The 17,679-nt window shown below is 43.2% G+C and overlaps 1 protein-coding gene across 1 annotated transcript in view; it reads right to left on the bottom strand.

Annotated features, from left to right (window-relative positions):
• LOC142309852 (mannose-binding protein A-like) overlaps positions 1–16,269 on the bottom strand; it is a 115,432-nt gene extending 99,163 nt beyond the window's left edge. Inside the window, exon 1 of the mRNA XM_075347308.1 lies at positions 16,107–16,269. Coding sequence (XP_075203423.1) covers positions 16,107–16,269 — 163 coding nt within the window. The remainder of the gene's footprint in view (positions 1–16,106) is intronic.
• Positions 16,270–17,679: the final 1,410 nt, after the last annotated feature.

Genomic DNA, 17,679 nt, shown 5'->3' on the forward strand with positions numbered 1-17,679 from the left:
TAGAGCGTGTGTATGAGCCCAGGTGGAGACGCTCTCCTGTTATTAAAAGAGCCGGTGACTGATGGAGCAGACAACAAAAGCAGTGAATGGGCCTAGAGTTGAGAATCCTTTACCAATGCATAACCAGTACCTCGGTGGCTCCTGTCACGTCGATCGTGACATTGGTCACTCCTTGTGTTCTTAAATCCTTACAGGAACAAACGATTCAGCAAGGAACGGAGTGTGAGACACAGGGAGCCAACTGATTGAGGAAGGTCTGTGGATAAAAGGCGGTAAGCTTTCTCTGCCATGAGCGCTCTACTCAATAGTGGCCCAGGTAACCAATAAGCACGTGACAAAGAGTGTGGTGGTGTACAAGATATGGGTGGCACCACTGCTTCAGTACCCAGGTGGCCAGACACATCCAGTCTTGCTAGATATGTACCTATTAAGGTAGAAAAACTGTAAAGACCTCGTAGAAACACTCCCTCATCCGCTCTACTGCTCCGGTGATTGCAGATTAGTCATATACATCTACCATGAGTAAGTTTATATGAGTTTTGTGCGTGTTGTGTGAATTTCTTTTCAGGCCTGCTGTGAAACATATCCAGTGTGGAAAACATTACTGCTGAAAAACTCATGATGCTGGTGGTATGTAAAGATGGAGTTCCTAAAAAGTGGTAAAAACACGTATTCTATAGCAGAGGTCATTATAGAGCTCTTACAGTACCTGGGGATGCCCCTGATGAACCCCCGTCTGCCATTGTGAAGAGGGGAGAAACGCGTTGGGCTTCTTTCATGCTAAGTGTCTGACAAATATGTGTTTATTTTTATTAGCCTGTCAATTGGACAGTGGAGGGTCTGTTATTGGTCGAGATCTCCTCATGACTTTACCTGGCATTATTATTATTATATTGATACAGTGGGTACATGTTATACATGTGAGATATTTAATTTATTTTAGGGTTTGGTCCTTGAAGTTGCTGTATCATATTGATTTAAGCTACCAAACAGCTATGTAAAATACAGAGTTTGAATATGTAATCTTTGGGAATTTATTGGATACATATAATCGCATATTGACGCCTCTTTATCCCCTGTATCTCACGGTTTCTATATTTCCTCACTGACATTAGCAGCACGTATTAGCTTAACAGTGTAGGGATAGGAAGGGTGAGCCGTCGGTGAGCGGGGGCGCCAATTCGGCTTATAGGGTGTCGACCTCCGCTGTGAGGTAGGCAGAGTTTAGGGTTATTGCCCCAATCCCTGCCCCTCCTTTATTGGAATATCTAATTGTGTCTATAGTTACTCACATGGGTGTATGTTGTTTGGAATTTTAATGATTATAACATAAACATGTAAGAATCCACAAGATTTGCTGGCAAATCATGTAACAAATGTTCGTTTTCCTTTTTCTTAATAATTAGATCTTTTTACATAAGTTATTTTTGGTTTAGCAGCTAGAACGTGATTATATTTCTCATAGATACTTCAGATACAGTGTGATATCCTGACCAGTGATGTACGAGCCTTATACAACTGCCGGTATAGTGTGTTAAACATGTGTATCCTCCAATTCCAGATCCTAAATCAGTGTCAGGAGCACGTGGTCTGAAGCAAGGAGACTGGGTGACTCTAAAAAGACAAGTTAGAAAGAGCCATGAGTCAGAATCAGCTTTCCCCAACCACAGCAACTTCCATGAAGCTTGAGGGAAAACCCATCTGGAGACAACAACCGCTGTAAAGAGTTCATAGTACCAGCAGAATGAGGGTCACAACACACATAGTGCTGGATTATCTCACATAGAACCTTATGGAGAATTTCTAGATTGGGGATGAAACATGGGAAATAACCATGATAAGGGAACAATGGGTACAGGAACATTACACAAAGAATGGCTTATGGTGGGAAAACATTATCTGACCTGAACCAACCAATTATTTTAAGGGTTTAAGTGACTTTTTAAGGATAACATACACTTGTAGGTAACTGGTATTGTCTTATTTGTTGGTATTTGAAGCTGTAAAAGTGCTACTCTGTGTTACTGACAGTAATCGGATCCATGCGTAAGGGAAATCTTGTTAAAGGCCTCTTGGTGATAGATTATGTACCCGAGACAAAAAGAGATCCATTAGAGTTATAATACAATTATTTTGTACAATTATATTATATTACAACACTCAGATGTTGACTGAGAATCAGTCTTTCAGAAAACGTAATGCTAAAAGCTGCAGCATAACGGTAAGAAGCTTATTCTTACAATTGCCTTACTCTTTCTAATCAATTAATCTCAAAATCTGGGTGAGCTCTTCGGCATTAAATAGTCTGTTCTAAGGACTGGGACATTACCTGTGCCTCTGTGAACTGTGTGCGCGGGATGTGATCAACTCTCTGATCAACAGTCTGTACTAGTGGGGGCAGAGGCTTAGCATTGCTTGTTTAGCGGATAGCAAAATGAAAAAAGTTGCAGATAAAGCATTAGAGCTGATGTGTTAGAGGACCACGGTAGGGTCAGAAGGTTAATAAAGTATTTAGGGGGGACTGTAGAAGAGAGCCATAAAATGAAATACTTAATTAACCTCTGGACATAGAGCATTGTGAGAAGTGTGTTCAATTAAATCAATTCTCTATACATAAGCCAGTCACTCTTTAGAGGAACCCAAAATGGCCCCCGATGACATCACAGACCCTACCATCAGCATGGATCCACCAGATGACGTCCCTCCCATCACCATCACCATGGACCCATCCAATGACGTCATAGACCCGCCTACAATGATGCCCACCAATCAGCTCATGGGCTAACACATTGTTCGACCCACTGACCAATGAACACATCCGGACATGCCCCTTTGCAAGATTATATCAGAGCAAGCTCAGTGGTAAAAAAGGCAGAGCATGGGCTGAATTCTGTCGAGGAAAGATGAATATCCGACTGTGTCTCATCTCATTTTTCAAGCATGCACTCGATCCACACCAATAAGGCTAGGCAGTAGGCAACTAGTGATCTCTGATTAAGAGTTCACCCTAACAACCGCACAGACGAATTAGAGACATTGAGAGCAGTGAGTGTGATGACCCTGCCTAACCCGGCTCCACTAAGGTAGATGGAAGCGGGCTGTAGTGTAATACTAGTTGGTACTGAGACCCTACCTAACCCATTCCACTAAAGTGCAAGGAAGCGGGTAGTATTGGACATCACACATGAGGCGTCTACCCCATGCATGCACCAAGAACGTCTGAGCACTGAGAAGCATGCTGCAGGGTCCTATATAGACAAAGCAACTCCCACAAGATGGAGGCGCTCCTGGCTCAATCCACCAATCACCAGCGAGTTCATCATGAGTGACATCAGCCGCGACCAATCAGCAGCCAACATGTCATGGTCATGTGATCCCGAGTCATCACTGACGTCAGCCGCGGCCAATCAGCAGCCAGCATGTCACGTCATGTGATCATGTGTCATTGATGACGTCAGCCACGGCCAATCAGGAAGCGACACGTCATAGTCATGTGATCTTGGATCACGACTAATCGACGATTGCCACGTGGTGAGCATGCTCAGAAGGAGCAAAAGGTGACTTAGAACAAAAGCCTGCTTGCAAGCTCGCAAATGCTCAGAAGCCCCATTACAGGACTTAGCCTCAGCCGCAAGAACCTCACCGATGGCCCGTAACAATACCCCCATCCTGCTATGCACCCCCATCCTGGTATACGGCCCGCATCCTGTGGCACATAAAAAAAATAAACGTTGATACTCACCTTACCTCACTCCCTGCAGCATCACTCCTCCTCCGTCTGTGTCAGCAGCATCGCGATATCCTCCTGTGTGTGCCGGTGGCGGCTGCGTGTGGACACGTGCGCACAGCAATGACATCATCGCTGTGCGCACCGCTAATCTCCATACAACTGCTGCCGGCAGACAGGAGGACATTGCGGTGCTACAGGGATCGTGGCCGGTGAGTTATACTGATTCACTGCACCCCGCACTGATGATGATGCGTGAGGGGCAGTGAATACAGCCGCACCTGATCACTCCAGGCTGTAGTTGCCAGGGGTGATCATGCGGGCAGGCTGTTTAATATGCGCGTATTCCCCGCCCATCACCCCGCCCACCTGTCAGCGCTGGCTTCAGCGCTGAGAGATGATGGGCGTGCATATTAAATGAGTGGGTCCACGTGGTCATGGCAGGCTGCTACAGCCTGCTCATGCTGCCGATGACCCGCTCCACCACAGCACCCTCATTCCCCGCAGTCCTACATTCAGACTATAATACGCACCCCCCATTCTCCCCCAACATTTGGGGAAAAAAAAGTGCATCTTATAGTCCGAAAAATACGGTGCGTCAGTTCCTGGGCCTGTTACTACAGGAGATTCCTCAAGGGCTACACGAAGATGGCAGCGCCTTTGCAAGAACTCCTGGTAGGCCAGGCCAAGAAGGGTAAAACCTCTGGTCCTCCATTTGAATGGGGTGAAGGTAAAGAAAACTCCTTCAGACAGATGAAGTTGTCCCTGACTGGTGATGAGATGCTGGCGTATCGTGACTACAATATACTGTTTGTGCTGTACACTGATGCCAGCAACGTGGGATTGGGAGCTGTGCTGCCCCAAGTGCAGAACGGCAAGGAACAAGGATTACCTATGCAAGCAGGAAGCTCCGTCCTACAGAGAGGAAGCCTGAGAATTATAGCTCCTTCAAGTTGGAGTTCCTGGCATTGGTCTGGGCTGTCACAGAGCAGTTCAAACACTATCTGGCAGCCACAAAGTTTACCATTTTCACGGATAACAATCCTTTGACCCACCTGGATACGGCAAAATTAGGTGCACTGGAGCAAGGTTGGGTGGCCCGGCTAGCGAACTATGATTTCACCATCAAATATCGGACTGGTCGCAAGAATGCCAACGCAGATGCATTATCCAGGATGCCTCACCTATCGGAGGAGGGAGAAGATGTGGATGAGCTAGAAGAGATTGAATTGCCAGCTTTCCACTGCCCTAGTGCCTCCCAGAACCAGCAATGCTGTAACAAGCATCAAGAGGGTGCATTAAGCCCGTTACCTCATCATGGTTGGAAGGAAACCCAGGATGGTGACCCTGCAGTGAAGTTGGTCAAAGAAGTGATCACCAAACCAGGTTCATGCCTAGGACCTGATGCTCCACCAGAAGCACAGCAATTGTGGAAAGAGAGGAGCAGGCTGTGCATCCACCGAGGTAAACTATGCAGAAGTATTACCAACCCCAAAACTCATGAAAGAGTATGTCAAGTGGTAATACCCAAAAGCCATGTCCAATTGTTGTTGGAAGCCTACCATGATCGAGCAGGACACTTTGGCTGTAACAAGTTGGAAGCATTGCTGCATGACCATTTCTATTGGATTGGAATGAGAAACTCCATAGAAAAATGGTACAGAAACTGTGGTCCCTGTGCCCTGAGAAGAAAAGATTGCGACAGTCAGAGTGCACCACTGCAGCCCATTGTTACCAAACAGCCACTGGAACTTGTAGCTCTGGATCATGGGAAGTTAACACCTAGTCAAACAGGTTACACATATGCACTCACCATGGTGGACCATTACTCCAGGTTTTTAGTGGTTGTCTTGCTAAAGGACTTAACAGCAAGGACCGCAGGTAAAATCTTTCAGGCTTACTTTTGTAGACTGCATGGATACCAAGAACAGGTTTTGACAGATCAAGGTCCTGCATTTGAAGCTGAAATTGTTCAAGAATTTTGCACCTTATATGGGTGTAAAAAGATACGTACCACCCCTTACCATGCACAGACCAATGGCATGTGTGAGAGAATGAATAAAATCGTTATTGACTTGTTGAAGCCTTTACCACTAGAGGAAAGAAAACTGTGGCCAGAGAAGATACCCAATTTAGTGGATATATACAATAACATCCCAGTCAGTTCAAAAAACTGTACGCCAGCATATCTCACAAGAGTAAGACCTGGAAGATTGCTAGTTGATCTCAAAATGGGAGTTGTCATGCCAGAATTAGATTCATCAGAAACTGATTGGAATTCTAATCGTCAAGCGCAGTACAAAAGAATACAAGAATGCATCGAAATTAGCTTGAACCAGAGTCAAGAAAAACAAGGAAAGGACTATAATAAGAATGCAAAAGCTGTTCCTTTAATAACTGGAGAAATAATTCTGAAAAGGAAGAGAACAGTTCACAAACTCGATGATCATTGGGAAGCAGAACCCTACACTGTGCTACCTTTCAATACAAACAATAAGAAAGCTTGTGTAATTACCAAAGATAAGGGGAAAAACTACGTCCACAGTATCAAGGGATCATCTGAAGAAAGGTCCAGAACAGTTAAGACCCCAAGAAGAGATTTCACGTATACCTGAAGTACCTGAACAGAAAGAAAAGGTGATACACACAATACTTGGAGACTTTCCTGAGATTTGGCCTCAGTACAACGGAGCCATAATTGTACTAGTGATCACTTTCCCACAACCAGTGGAAGAAGTCGCTCCAGCTCCAGAAGAACTACCTGCTGTAGTAACACCAGAGGAGCCCACACACAGTACATCTGCCAATCAAACCAGTAGAGTGAGAAGTCGCAGACAACCACTTAGTTCACTTAGAGACACGAGAGTGACTCCTACTCCAGACATCAGAACACCTCAGAGACCAGCTGAGACACCAGGGTTAGATAGGTTCAGTTGCAGCAACCTAGGTAAACCTCCGCTCAGGTACAGAAAATAAAGAGTTTAAAAAAGAATGTATATAAAATAAATGTTTTAATGTAAGTAATTTGTTTCAATACAGTTTAAGCGTAGAGATTAGCCACCCCCCTAGAATTCGAGTTTGTTTCGGTCCGTCGAACGGAGGACAAGTTCATCGAACGTTCGACGAACGTTCGATGAACCAATTTGAACCCCATTGAAAACAATGGCAAGCATACACAAACACATAGAACACATTATACATGTACACATACAGTTACTAAACGTTGCCATTACACTTACAGGTCCCCGCGACGCGTCCTGCACTCTGTCTCCCGCCGCTTTTCCTTTCGATAATCGCTGCAACCTCCCGATAATCAGCACTGATGATAGGACCTTCCATGATGTCAAAATAGCATGTGACCAGTCACGTGTGTATTATCTCATTGGCTACAGACTGGTCACATGGCTAAACGTCATGCTAGGTCCTGTCAGTTCATCTCTCCAGTACACGGTGCTCATTTGTGCATCTCCGTGAAACGAAGAGATGCTCTGGCACATGGTCGGCTTCCCTGTTCCTGCATGTCGGCGCTCTTTACAGAGTCAGCCCACATGCAAGGACTGGCTGCCACAGCTGGTGAATTGCGGCACAGGGAATCACGTGATTGGAGCACCGTTGCTATAGTAACCACCTGTCAGATTACTTTAGCAATGGTGGCAGCGGTGACGTCATTGCTTACAGCCCGCAGCCTCTGCTCACTCTCACTGAGTGATTAGACTGCACGGGAGCAGCAGCGTTTTCCTCGAATACAGTGCTGTCTGATGTAGCAGAGCTGCATGGGTTGAAGGAGAAAGAAGACAGAAGACCAGGATCGTGGAGGAGTGACAGGGAGTAATGAACATGGAGTCTCTAAGTGTGTCTGTGTATTTATTTCTATTAAAGTATTTTTTCTCTGTGTGGTGTCTTTTTTTTAACCCTTTATTGGAGATTCTAAATGGCCCGGTCAAACTTGCCTGACATTAAGAATCTCTAGCTTAATACTAGCTAGTAAAACAAAGCTAGTATTAACCCATTATTACCCAGCAAGCCACCCGGCTTCAGGGCTGCTGGAAGAGTTGGATACAGCACCAGATGATGGCACTTCTATGATAGCTCCATTTTCTGGGGTGGCTGCGGACTGCAATTCGCAGCAGAGGGACCCAGAAAGCTTGGGCCAACCTGTGCTGCGGATTCCAATCCCCAGCTGTCTAGTTTTACCTGGCTGGTATAGTTCTTTGCCATTATCTGGCTGCCACATTTTATATAGTGGTTGCCTGTGGATGGATAACTGCTTGCCTTACATGTGGTCTAGGAGGTGATACTGCTCCCCTGAGATATATTGGTACTGTCTGCCGTCTATATATATATTTTCCTTTGGGATATGACTGTTTTTTATGGCCAGTGGGCACTGTTACTATATGGATATATATATCCTCTAAGCAGGTTTTTCTGATTGTGTACAAGCCAGTTGGCATGGTGCATTTATGTGAGATATTTCATCAGCCTTTATACAATTTTGCATGATTTATAGGTTATATGTATGACGTCTTCATTATCGCATATTATTGCTCATGCCGTGTACATGACGGGGGTCACAAGGGGTTTCAGGCCGTGTTATCTTGTGTGTCACATTTTTTAGTGATTTTATTCTTGCTGTTACAATAAAGACTGCCTTTTATATATATATATATATACTATTGTGGGTGTGCTCCCTGTTATATGTAGCTCTTTTCTTTATACATTGTTTAATTTTACCTGGCTGGACACAAAAATGGGCGAAGCCCATGTCGATTTTTTTTTTATTATTTCATGAAATACTATCTCTGTAATGCCCATGCAATAACTTCCGCCAATACAAGGGCAGCACCCAAGTCAGATAGGCTACCCCAACGTAAATTAACCCCACCCAATGCGTTTCCCTCTTCAAATAATCAGAGAGTTCATCAGAGGAGAATAGGGATGTATACCCTGCAATGGCAGGTAGAGGCCACTAGCACACATGCAGAAAGTAAGCTGTGTGTGAACACATAGACTATAAACGTGCTGTGTGTGTATACACCTGCCATTGCAGGGTATATGTCCCTATTCTCCCCTGATGAACTCTCTGATTATTTGGAGAGGTAAACACGTTGGGAGGGGTAAATTTTCGTTGGGGTAGCCTATCTGACTTAGGTGCTGCCCTTGTAAGGGCGGAAGTTAATGCATGCCTGGGCAATATCACACATGTGCATTGCATGGCTCACATCCTCAACATGATTGTACAGATATTTCTAGCTCACAATTCTGGTCTGGATGTGCTGCAGAAGGCATGGTCACTGGGTGCTAACTACCACCATTCACACCCTGCGGGTAATCTAATTGTAACGATACAAATGTCTTTCGGTCTAACGGTTACCTGGTTGATATGCTATGTGCTGCTCCTTTGGAATTCCACTCTGCACATGTTGCAGCAACCGTGACAGCAGCAATCCCATGAGGCATAGTCTAGGACAATGCAGTGGTAATCATCTGATGCTCAGCTGACCTTCACAGGAACCCGTGATTTATTCAATATACTATACCATATAAACCAATACTTTAATATTACCATATAAAATTATGTTCATAAATCTACATTCCATCAAAATATAAAATTATATAAAATATATGTTTAATGCCAAAAACCAAAAAAATACCAGATTTGTAGTTTTTCCTTGAAGTTATACTAAAAAAATGCAATAAAAGTGATTAATTTTCAATATTCACCCCAAAATTAAATCAAGTGAAACTACAGCTTGTCATGTAAAAAAATAAAAAAAAGTCATCGCAGAACTACATTGACTAAAATATCTAAAAAATTCAGATTTCAGAAAACAACCAAATATCCTTTTTTTTTTTTACAAATTTCAGAATTTGTTTTCACTATTACAAAACAAAAAAATAGAGATTTTATATCACTGTGATTGTATTGACCTAGAGAATCAAGTTGTCCGGTCATTTTTACTGCACAATGAATCCTTCACCCCTTCCCTTCCTAGATTGGAAGCATTTACCAACCTAGGATGTATAAGTATGTACTAACAATCATGCCGCCACAATGGCTGTAGCAACGGCACATACATATATGTCCTAGATTCGAAGTACTTACCGACCTAGGGCATATAGGTATGTATCAACAATCATGCTGTCACCATGGCTGTAGCAACAGCGATGGCGTGAGCATGCATTCGGTTTCAAAAAGAAGCACACTGGAGCTCGTCGCCATCCCAGAAAAGCCAACCACAGAAATGTTAATGTTTCACGCAACAAAATAGCCTGCAACATTGAGAGCCATCTAAGATCGGTGCTACAACAGTGCTGATCGTAGGCTAGAGCCTATCAATGGCAGCATTACTTCCTCCAGCCCTGATTGGAACGTTCGTGTTGTGATGTGCAATCTCTCCAATCAGTGTGCAGACTGGCGGTTTGAACTCTCAATGACCACCCTCCTCAGCCTAAATCCGGTTTAGAGATATAAGGAAAGCAGATCTTGTACCTTTCTGTGTCAACATATTGCTGGTATTTCTGGTGCCACAAGTGATTTCTGCTTGTGGCACCACTCTCTGTGCTCCTAATGTTCCTGCGATCCTGTCCCTCCTGCTGCTGTGGTCCTCTGAACAGTGATAGTGTCCCCCCTGCTCCTACGGTCCTCCGGTCACTGATCCTATCCCCCCAGATCCCGCGGTCCTCTGATCCTGTGATCCCATCCCTCCTGGTACTGCTTTCCCTTGCCTGTCATCCTGTGTGTAGAAAGAAGATTTTTTTTCCCTGTTCTTTTCCCTTTCTGCAGTTCAGCGCTGATCAGGTATGTGATTGCTGATCACATAATTGGTTGCTAATCAGATAAGTGATCTCAGGTACTTGTTCACTGATCAGGTATGTGGTGGACGATCAGGTACATAATCGCTGCTCAGGTACTTTTTCACTGACCAAGCATTGATTGCTGATCAGGTAGGGTGATCCCTGAATAGCTACATGATCGCTGATCAGGTACTTGGTCGCTGATCCAGTATGTGATTATTGATCAGGTCCATGGTTGCTGATCAGGTATAAGGTTGTTGATCAAGTACTTGATCTCTGGAATTTTGGCAAGTTTGTTTTCGCACATCATCCGTGCTTGCACATCACTGATCAATGTCCATGTTCAATTTTGGCCAGAACTTTGTTTTTTTGCCTGTTTCTGCACCACATCCATGTACGTCTTGCAACTGCTGATCAACATCTGTTTGTTTGCTTTTTTAGTTTTATTTTTTTTAAAGTAAAATAAGAATCAAATAAAAATAATAAGTTTAGATTAGTTGATAGGCCAAGATTAGGGACAGTAAAAATATACTATAGTAATTGACGTCTACTACAGTATTTTTTTACCGAATTTAATCAGGGTTAGTGTCAGTTGTAGGCGCGCAATGCTTTTTTTTTTTCAATGACGTCCATTTAGTAAGTTTCTTTTTTATTTTACCACTTTAACGGTGGCTCAGTGGTTAGCACTGCAGTCTTGTAGCGCTGGGGTCCAGGGTTCAAATCCCACCAAGGACACCATCTGCAAGGAGTTTGAATGTTCTCCCCGTGTTTGCGTGGGTTTCCTCCGGGTATTCCGGTTTCCTCCCACACTCCAAAAACATACTCATAGGGAACCTATATTGTGAGCCCCAATGGGGACAGTGTTGCCAATGTATGTAAAGCGCTGTGGAATTAACAGCGCTATATAAATGAATAAATATTATTATTATATTTAATATATTTTTTTAAATTTTCTTTTTGTTTCTACATTCTTTTCCACGTCTAAGAAGTAAAAAAAGTTTACACCAAACACTCTCATATGTATGCACACCCTCACACGCATGTACGCACATGTACACCTGAATAAAGTTTAGTTATTTTACAAGCACATCACACACACAAAAAAAAACCACTTGTCCCAGTCTGAAAGATTGTATTGCATTGTCATGGAGGCATATAACATCATTGCCTCCAACACTAACAGTAAGGGACAGGATCCTAACTTCCTTTTCTAATCCCACTCCTCTTGCTCCTCCAGTGATTCAGAACCACCATGGAAACATCACAGGATATGAAATGAGCCAGAGCACATGGTAAGTGACCTCCAACTCAGCACTAGTGACCCCTATGGACTTCAGCAAAAGATTTTGCCTTACGGAATCTTGATTTTATTTCCCAATAAGGAATCCAATTTGACACTGCTAACCTCACAGAACTAGCATTTTTCAAAGTATTATTTCTCTGACCAGTTTGTAAGTCTCATGATGGTGCACACAAATTTGTGCGCTCAACAATTTTTGGCCCAAAAACTCACTTCATTATTTTCTAACTGGATTCCCATAGATGCAGTAGAAATGATGAAGTATTGGGGTCTGGTGTTACGAGGGGGACCCGGGGAAGCGTGCCAAGATGGGAAATGGACAGCTTCCGCCGGTCAAGGTCCACTGTGCGGTGTAAGGGACCGCTGCTATGGTCAGGAAAGAGTGAGCGGGTTGCTGCTAGTGATCGTCTGGAATGTCACAGACGATCTATGTACACCGGTCCGCCCTAACCCGTGAGGGTTGTATGGCTCGGGGCTTCTCGTACGGTGTACCTGTTGCACGGGGACACACAGAGGTGCCTACACACGTGTGCCAGCGGGAGTCACAGGAATATGGCACGGGGGTAGCACAGAGGTGCCAGCACACGTGTGCTTCAGAAACCAAGTGAGTCTGACAGAGACTCAAGGAGCTCACCTGGGACAGGAACACAGCCTGCTAAACGGGATACTGCCAGAGCAGCAAGGCAGGGGCAAGACCTGCAAACTAGGTGCTGCCTGAGCAAAGCCCACAAAAGACAATAATGCCTAAGCAGTGGCGTGGCAGCACGCTGCCAGACATCCAAACATAGAAGGACGGTCGCGCACCGCCATGATGGCAGGGGGAGCTTTTAAGGAGGTGTAGCTCCACCCAAGGGCGGGCGCGAGACGGGCGTGACCCAATCAGGGTTCGTGACGTCTTGGCCCAGCCAGTCAGGATTCAGCACATCACCAACCACGTCATGGGGCTGTGTGATATCAGTGAGCGAATCAGAAGACGTCACGTGGAGCACATGCTCATCTTCCTGCTTCTGGGTCATAAAGGCGGGATCCCCGGTTTCACAATGTGCAGAGACATGGGAAGTCTTGCTGCTTCCCTGAGCATCTATTCTTTGCACACTGCGCAACCTCCCAGAGCCTCTGTGATGCTGAGCAGGAGAGCTTGTGGCAGGCAAGGGATGGGAGACCGCTCCATTCCTTGCAAGGGGAGAACCACTAGGTGTCACCCTTCTGCTGTGTCTCTGAGAAGGCAACTCCTGCAGACTGCGCAGTCTCCCAGACCTTTGGTGCTGCTGAGCAGGAGGGCTCATGGCCGACAAGGAATGGGGGACCACCTCATTCCCTGCAATAAGAGAGCCACGACGTGTAACAGTCTGGTTTTTCACAGGGGGATAGTGAAAAAGCTCCAACTTGGCCAATATGGGAGTTTGGATATTTTACATAACACTCCAGTATTCCGCACAGTAATGACTAAAACATTTTGAGGCCATCCATAAATTATTAAATTTCAGTGACAATTTGCAGTATTCTCTCTGAAATGACCCCAATTTTGATCAACGTTTCAAAATTTGACCATTCATCACATCAAGTTTGCTGAAGTGTACATTCCCAAAAGGGAAATCTGAGGGGGATGAGTCCTTTATCCACTTCAAGGGGAAGCTAAAAGTCTTTCAGTACCTGCCCAATAAGAAGGCCAGGTATTGAATTAAACTCTATAAGCTGTGTGAGATCACCTCAGGGTACACCCACAGGTTTAGAGTTTATGAAAGAAAGAACAACTGGATGCAATGCCTACCTGCTCTGTTGGTGAGTGAGAAAATTGTGTGGGATTTTGTGTACTTACTGCTGGATAAGGCTTTTCACCTGAATGTTCATAACTTCTATATCAGCATCCCACTGTTCAAATCCTTCTCTGCCAGAGATACTACAGGTTTTGGTTCTGTGTGCAGAAACCAGTGGATATTGCTAATTGGGCAGCTGCTTAGAAAGGGCAAGAGCAGAGCCCAATTTAGTTCTAGTAGAAGGACAAGAGGGATGTCCTTTTCGTAACCACAATTCATGGTCCTGGCACCAGAGCCACTGCTGTTTGAGATACCTCTGCACAGGTCTGCAAACTGGACTGTGCCCTGAGATACAACAAAAATATGGGGGGAGTTGATCTCTCCTAAATTCTCAGCCCTAGAATGCTTTCGGAAAGGCTAAGGTATGGTACAAGAAGGCTGTGGACATTGTACAGATGGCACTGTACAAGGCTTTTGTGCTCTCACTATGTGCAGGCCAGAAGTGTGCCTTCCTTCACTGCCATGAGTTAGTGATCAACACCCTAAAGTTTAGAAGTCAGGAAAGAGAAGGCCCCAGTACCTCTGAAACTGAACGTTCTTGTGTTGTATCAGGGCAACATTTCCTAGGTGAGGTCCCTCGAATAGCAAAGAAAGGGAGATTGCAAAGAAAGTGCCGAGTGTGCAACAGGAGAGGGATAAGGAAGGATACCTGCCCCTAAAAACCTGGACTGTGTATAAAATGCTTCAGACTCTACCACACATCCATGAACTATATTCAAACGACAACCTGACATACTCTACACAACTCACATATGCCAACTTGACGTATGCTATACAACTCACACATGCCAACCTGACATACGCAACCTGACAACTCGCATACACTACTGCATTATAAAAAATAAAATAAATAAAATAATAAATAAATCTTTATTTTTATATAGCGCTAACATATTCTGCAGCGCTTTACATTCATCAGGAACACTGTCCCCATTGGGGCTCACAATCTAAAGTCCCTATTTGTATGTCTTTGGAGTGAGTGAGGAAACCGGAGTACCCAGAGGAAACCCACGCAAACACGGGGAGAACATACAAACTCCTTGCAGATGGTGTCCTTGGTGGAATTTGAACCCAGGACCCCAGCGCTGCAAGACTGCAGTGCTAACCACTGAGCCACCGTGCCACTCCTTCCGTTCCACATATCAGCATACACAGGAGAAATTGCCTAAGACATTTTGGGGTCCATTTTATTCTGTTGTCCTTGTGAAAATGAAAATGGAGGCTGAAAGAACATTTTTTGTAAAAAATGTGTTTTTTAAATTTCCCAGCGCAACGTTATAAATTTTGGTTAAGCACCTGGGATCCAAAGTTCTAACCACATATCTAGAAAAATTCCTTGAGGGGAGTGTCTTGTTTCCAAAATGGGGTCAATTATGTTGGGTTTTCACTGTTTAGGCACATCAGGGGCTCTTCGTACGCGACATGACACCTGCAGACCATACAATGCACTCCGAAAAGTTACTCCAACAAAAAAAATGTTTCAATAATTGTGCTGCAGTAAAGTAGACATGTGGGAAATGTTATTTATTACCTATTTTATGTGATATGACTCTGAATTAAGGGCATACAAATTCAAAGTTTGAAAATTGCAACAATTTGAAAATTTTTGCCAAATTTTCAATTTTTTCAAAAATAAATGCAAAAAAAGATAGCTCTACATATCCCACTAACATGAAGTTCAATATGTCATGAAAAAAATAACTTGGTATCACTGAGATCCATTGAAGCATTTCAGATTTATAATTTCATAAAGTGACTTCCATTTTTTTAACAATATTATTTCATTAAATTAATGGTGTAATTTAAAACTTGTACTCGTCCCTCAGGAAACATGCGCTTATGTTACTACATTGACAGAAATGTAAAAAGTTTTTGTTCTTCCAAAAAGTGAAAAACAAACATGAAAAAAAAGGAAAAATAGATCGTGAAGGTGTTAAACAAATCTTTGAATTTGTTTTTCATTGAAATCTTGTTATTCCACATTTTTACAACTAAAGCTAAGAAAGAAAGTAGGAAAACTATGGAAATTAATTAACATAGGCTAAACATTTCTTTAAGAGCATCTGTAAAAACTGATTAAATTTAACATCCAACCAACATTCAAAATATATTGAACAAGAATATATCTTTTTTTGCAATCTCATTTGCAAATAAAAATTATGACCAACTCATAGATACTATTTGAGCATAAACTTAAAGTGCTACCCACCCAATATCTCATTAAAATTCACTTTTAGAAACATTTATGAACACTCTTTTAGACATTATTCACACATCAGTATTTTTTTGTCAGTATTTAGTCAAAATTAAACCAGGAGCATCCCCAAAACACACAACAGGTGTCAATCTTTCAATTATTTCAGTTTGTCACTGTAAGTTATATTCCTGTTTTTGGCAAACAAACAATGATGCAAAATACTGACCAATTAGCAAATAAGCCCTTAAGCAGTCTCTTTAGATTTCTTACCCTGATCTCCTTTTAATCCATGCATGCCGTCTCTTCCGTCCCGTCCATTGAGACCCGGTAGTCCTTGGATTACAGAGCACACAGGTGACTCTGACAGAGAACCATTGAATAACATTATAGATATTGCAGCTATAAAGCTGAAGTTCCAGCCACGGAAAACCATGACTTACCTAAATGGATAATATCTATTTAATTAATTTTACAATATTTTATATTATTGTGGCTTTTCTATGAAGTCAAATAAATTATAACCGGTATAACTTTGGGTACTTTACACAATCTGATGCAAATATTGTATAATTTTTTCCTGTGAACGTGTACTTTTGCAAACCCAAATGTGTCAAGAAGAATGACAGAATTGCTTTTTATATGACAGTTTATCGATTACTTTGAGGTATCTTGGTGAACTTTGAGCTGGGAAGGTCAATAAAAGGATTTTGGTTTTTTTTTTCTTTTTAGTAAAAATTTGTTACACTTTAATAAAATGTCACATGTCGTATAAGGTCATATTGTTTACTAAATGTGCTGAATCTCAAAAACCGTAAATATGCCATTCATGTTATACTGGTTAAAAAAATATGCCAAGCAAAAACAAATATAAAAATGGAAAAGACTTTTCATAAATTGCTGCTAATAGTAAACATGAGCGTGTACTGTAATATTTGTAATTACTTTACTTGTAACGAGTACTTTGTAATATTCGTGTATTCATTCTGAATAGTTAGTACAATGCAAGTCAAGGGGAAATGCAAGTAATTTTCTGCAGGACCCAAGAAAGAGGTCTGGGGGCCTGAGAAAAAGGCTGAAATGGAAAGAGATGAAACTGAATGGGGAGAGCCTGGAGAATATATCTGCATGCATTTCTGCTCACATATGGTTTCTGGGATCCCTGAAGCCACACGGAAGAAGTTCTGTGTGGCTTCAGGCTATCGGTGTGCCTGCAGTGTATGTCACACTGCCCTTGCCAGACTTGCAGTGACTCACACAGCAGTGTGCAAGCAGCTGCGGGATGACAAGCGCCAACATCTGGAGGTTAACTCAGATCATTACTGGCTGTGATGATGTCTGCTGAACTCGTGATGTTAGCGCTCGATGTCTGTACTCGTCACTGACTTCCATGACGCCGCGTTCTCACATCAAGTCTTGCGGATGGCCCAAGATTGCGACTAGCGATGACGTCATGGGCTCACAGGACAGTTCGCGTGAGAATGCAGCGGCCGTGTAACTCAGTGACAAGCGCTGACCTCACGAGTTCATGACATCGGCACTCATTATGCCCTGTAGTGACCTAGCCTTACCTAATAATGAAAGCTCAGGTCACTGCACTGCTCTCCAATGTAATGGGGAATATTCTGTTCTTCATTGACTGGGACAGTGAGTATGTTTTGGATCGTCGTGGGACCCCCTTATTGGATTACGCTGGACCCGAATTTGTTTTTCTTTTCAATAAACTGGTGAAAGAAGGAATATTTTTCAAATACATTTTTTATGTTTTTTTATTACAGACTGGGTTAGTGATGTCAGGTATCTGATAGATGCTGCGACAAGGGCCTCCAATGACGAATAGTAGTTA

This window comes from Anomaloglossus baeobatrachus, chromosome 5, assembly GCF_048569485.1.
Source record: "Anomaloglossus baeobatrachus isolate aAnoBae1 chromosome 5, aAnoBae1.hap1, whole genome shotgun sequence".
In the NCBI taxonomy this organism is placed as follows: Eukaryota; Metazoa; Chordata; class Amphibia; order Anura; family Aromobatidae; genus Anomaloglossus; species Anomaloglossus baeobatrachus.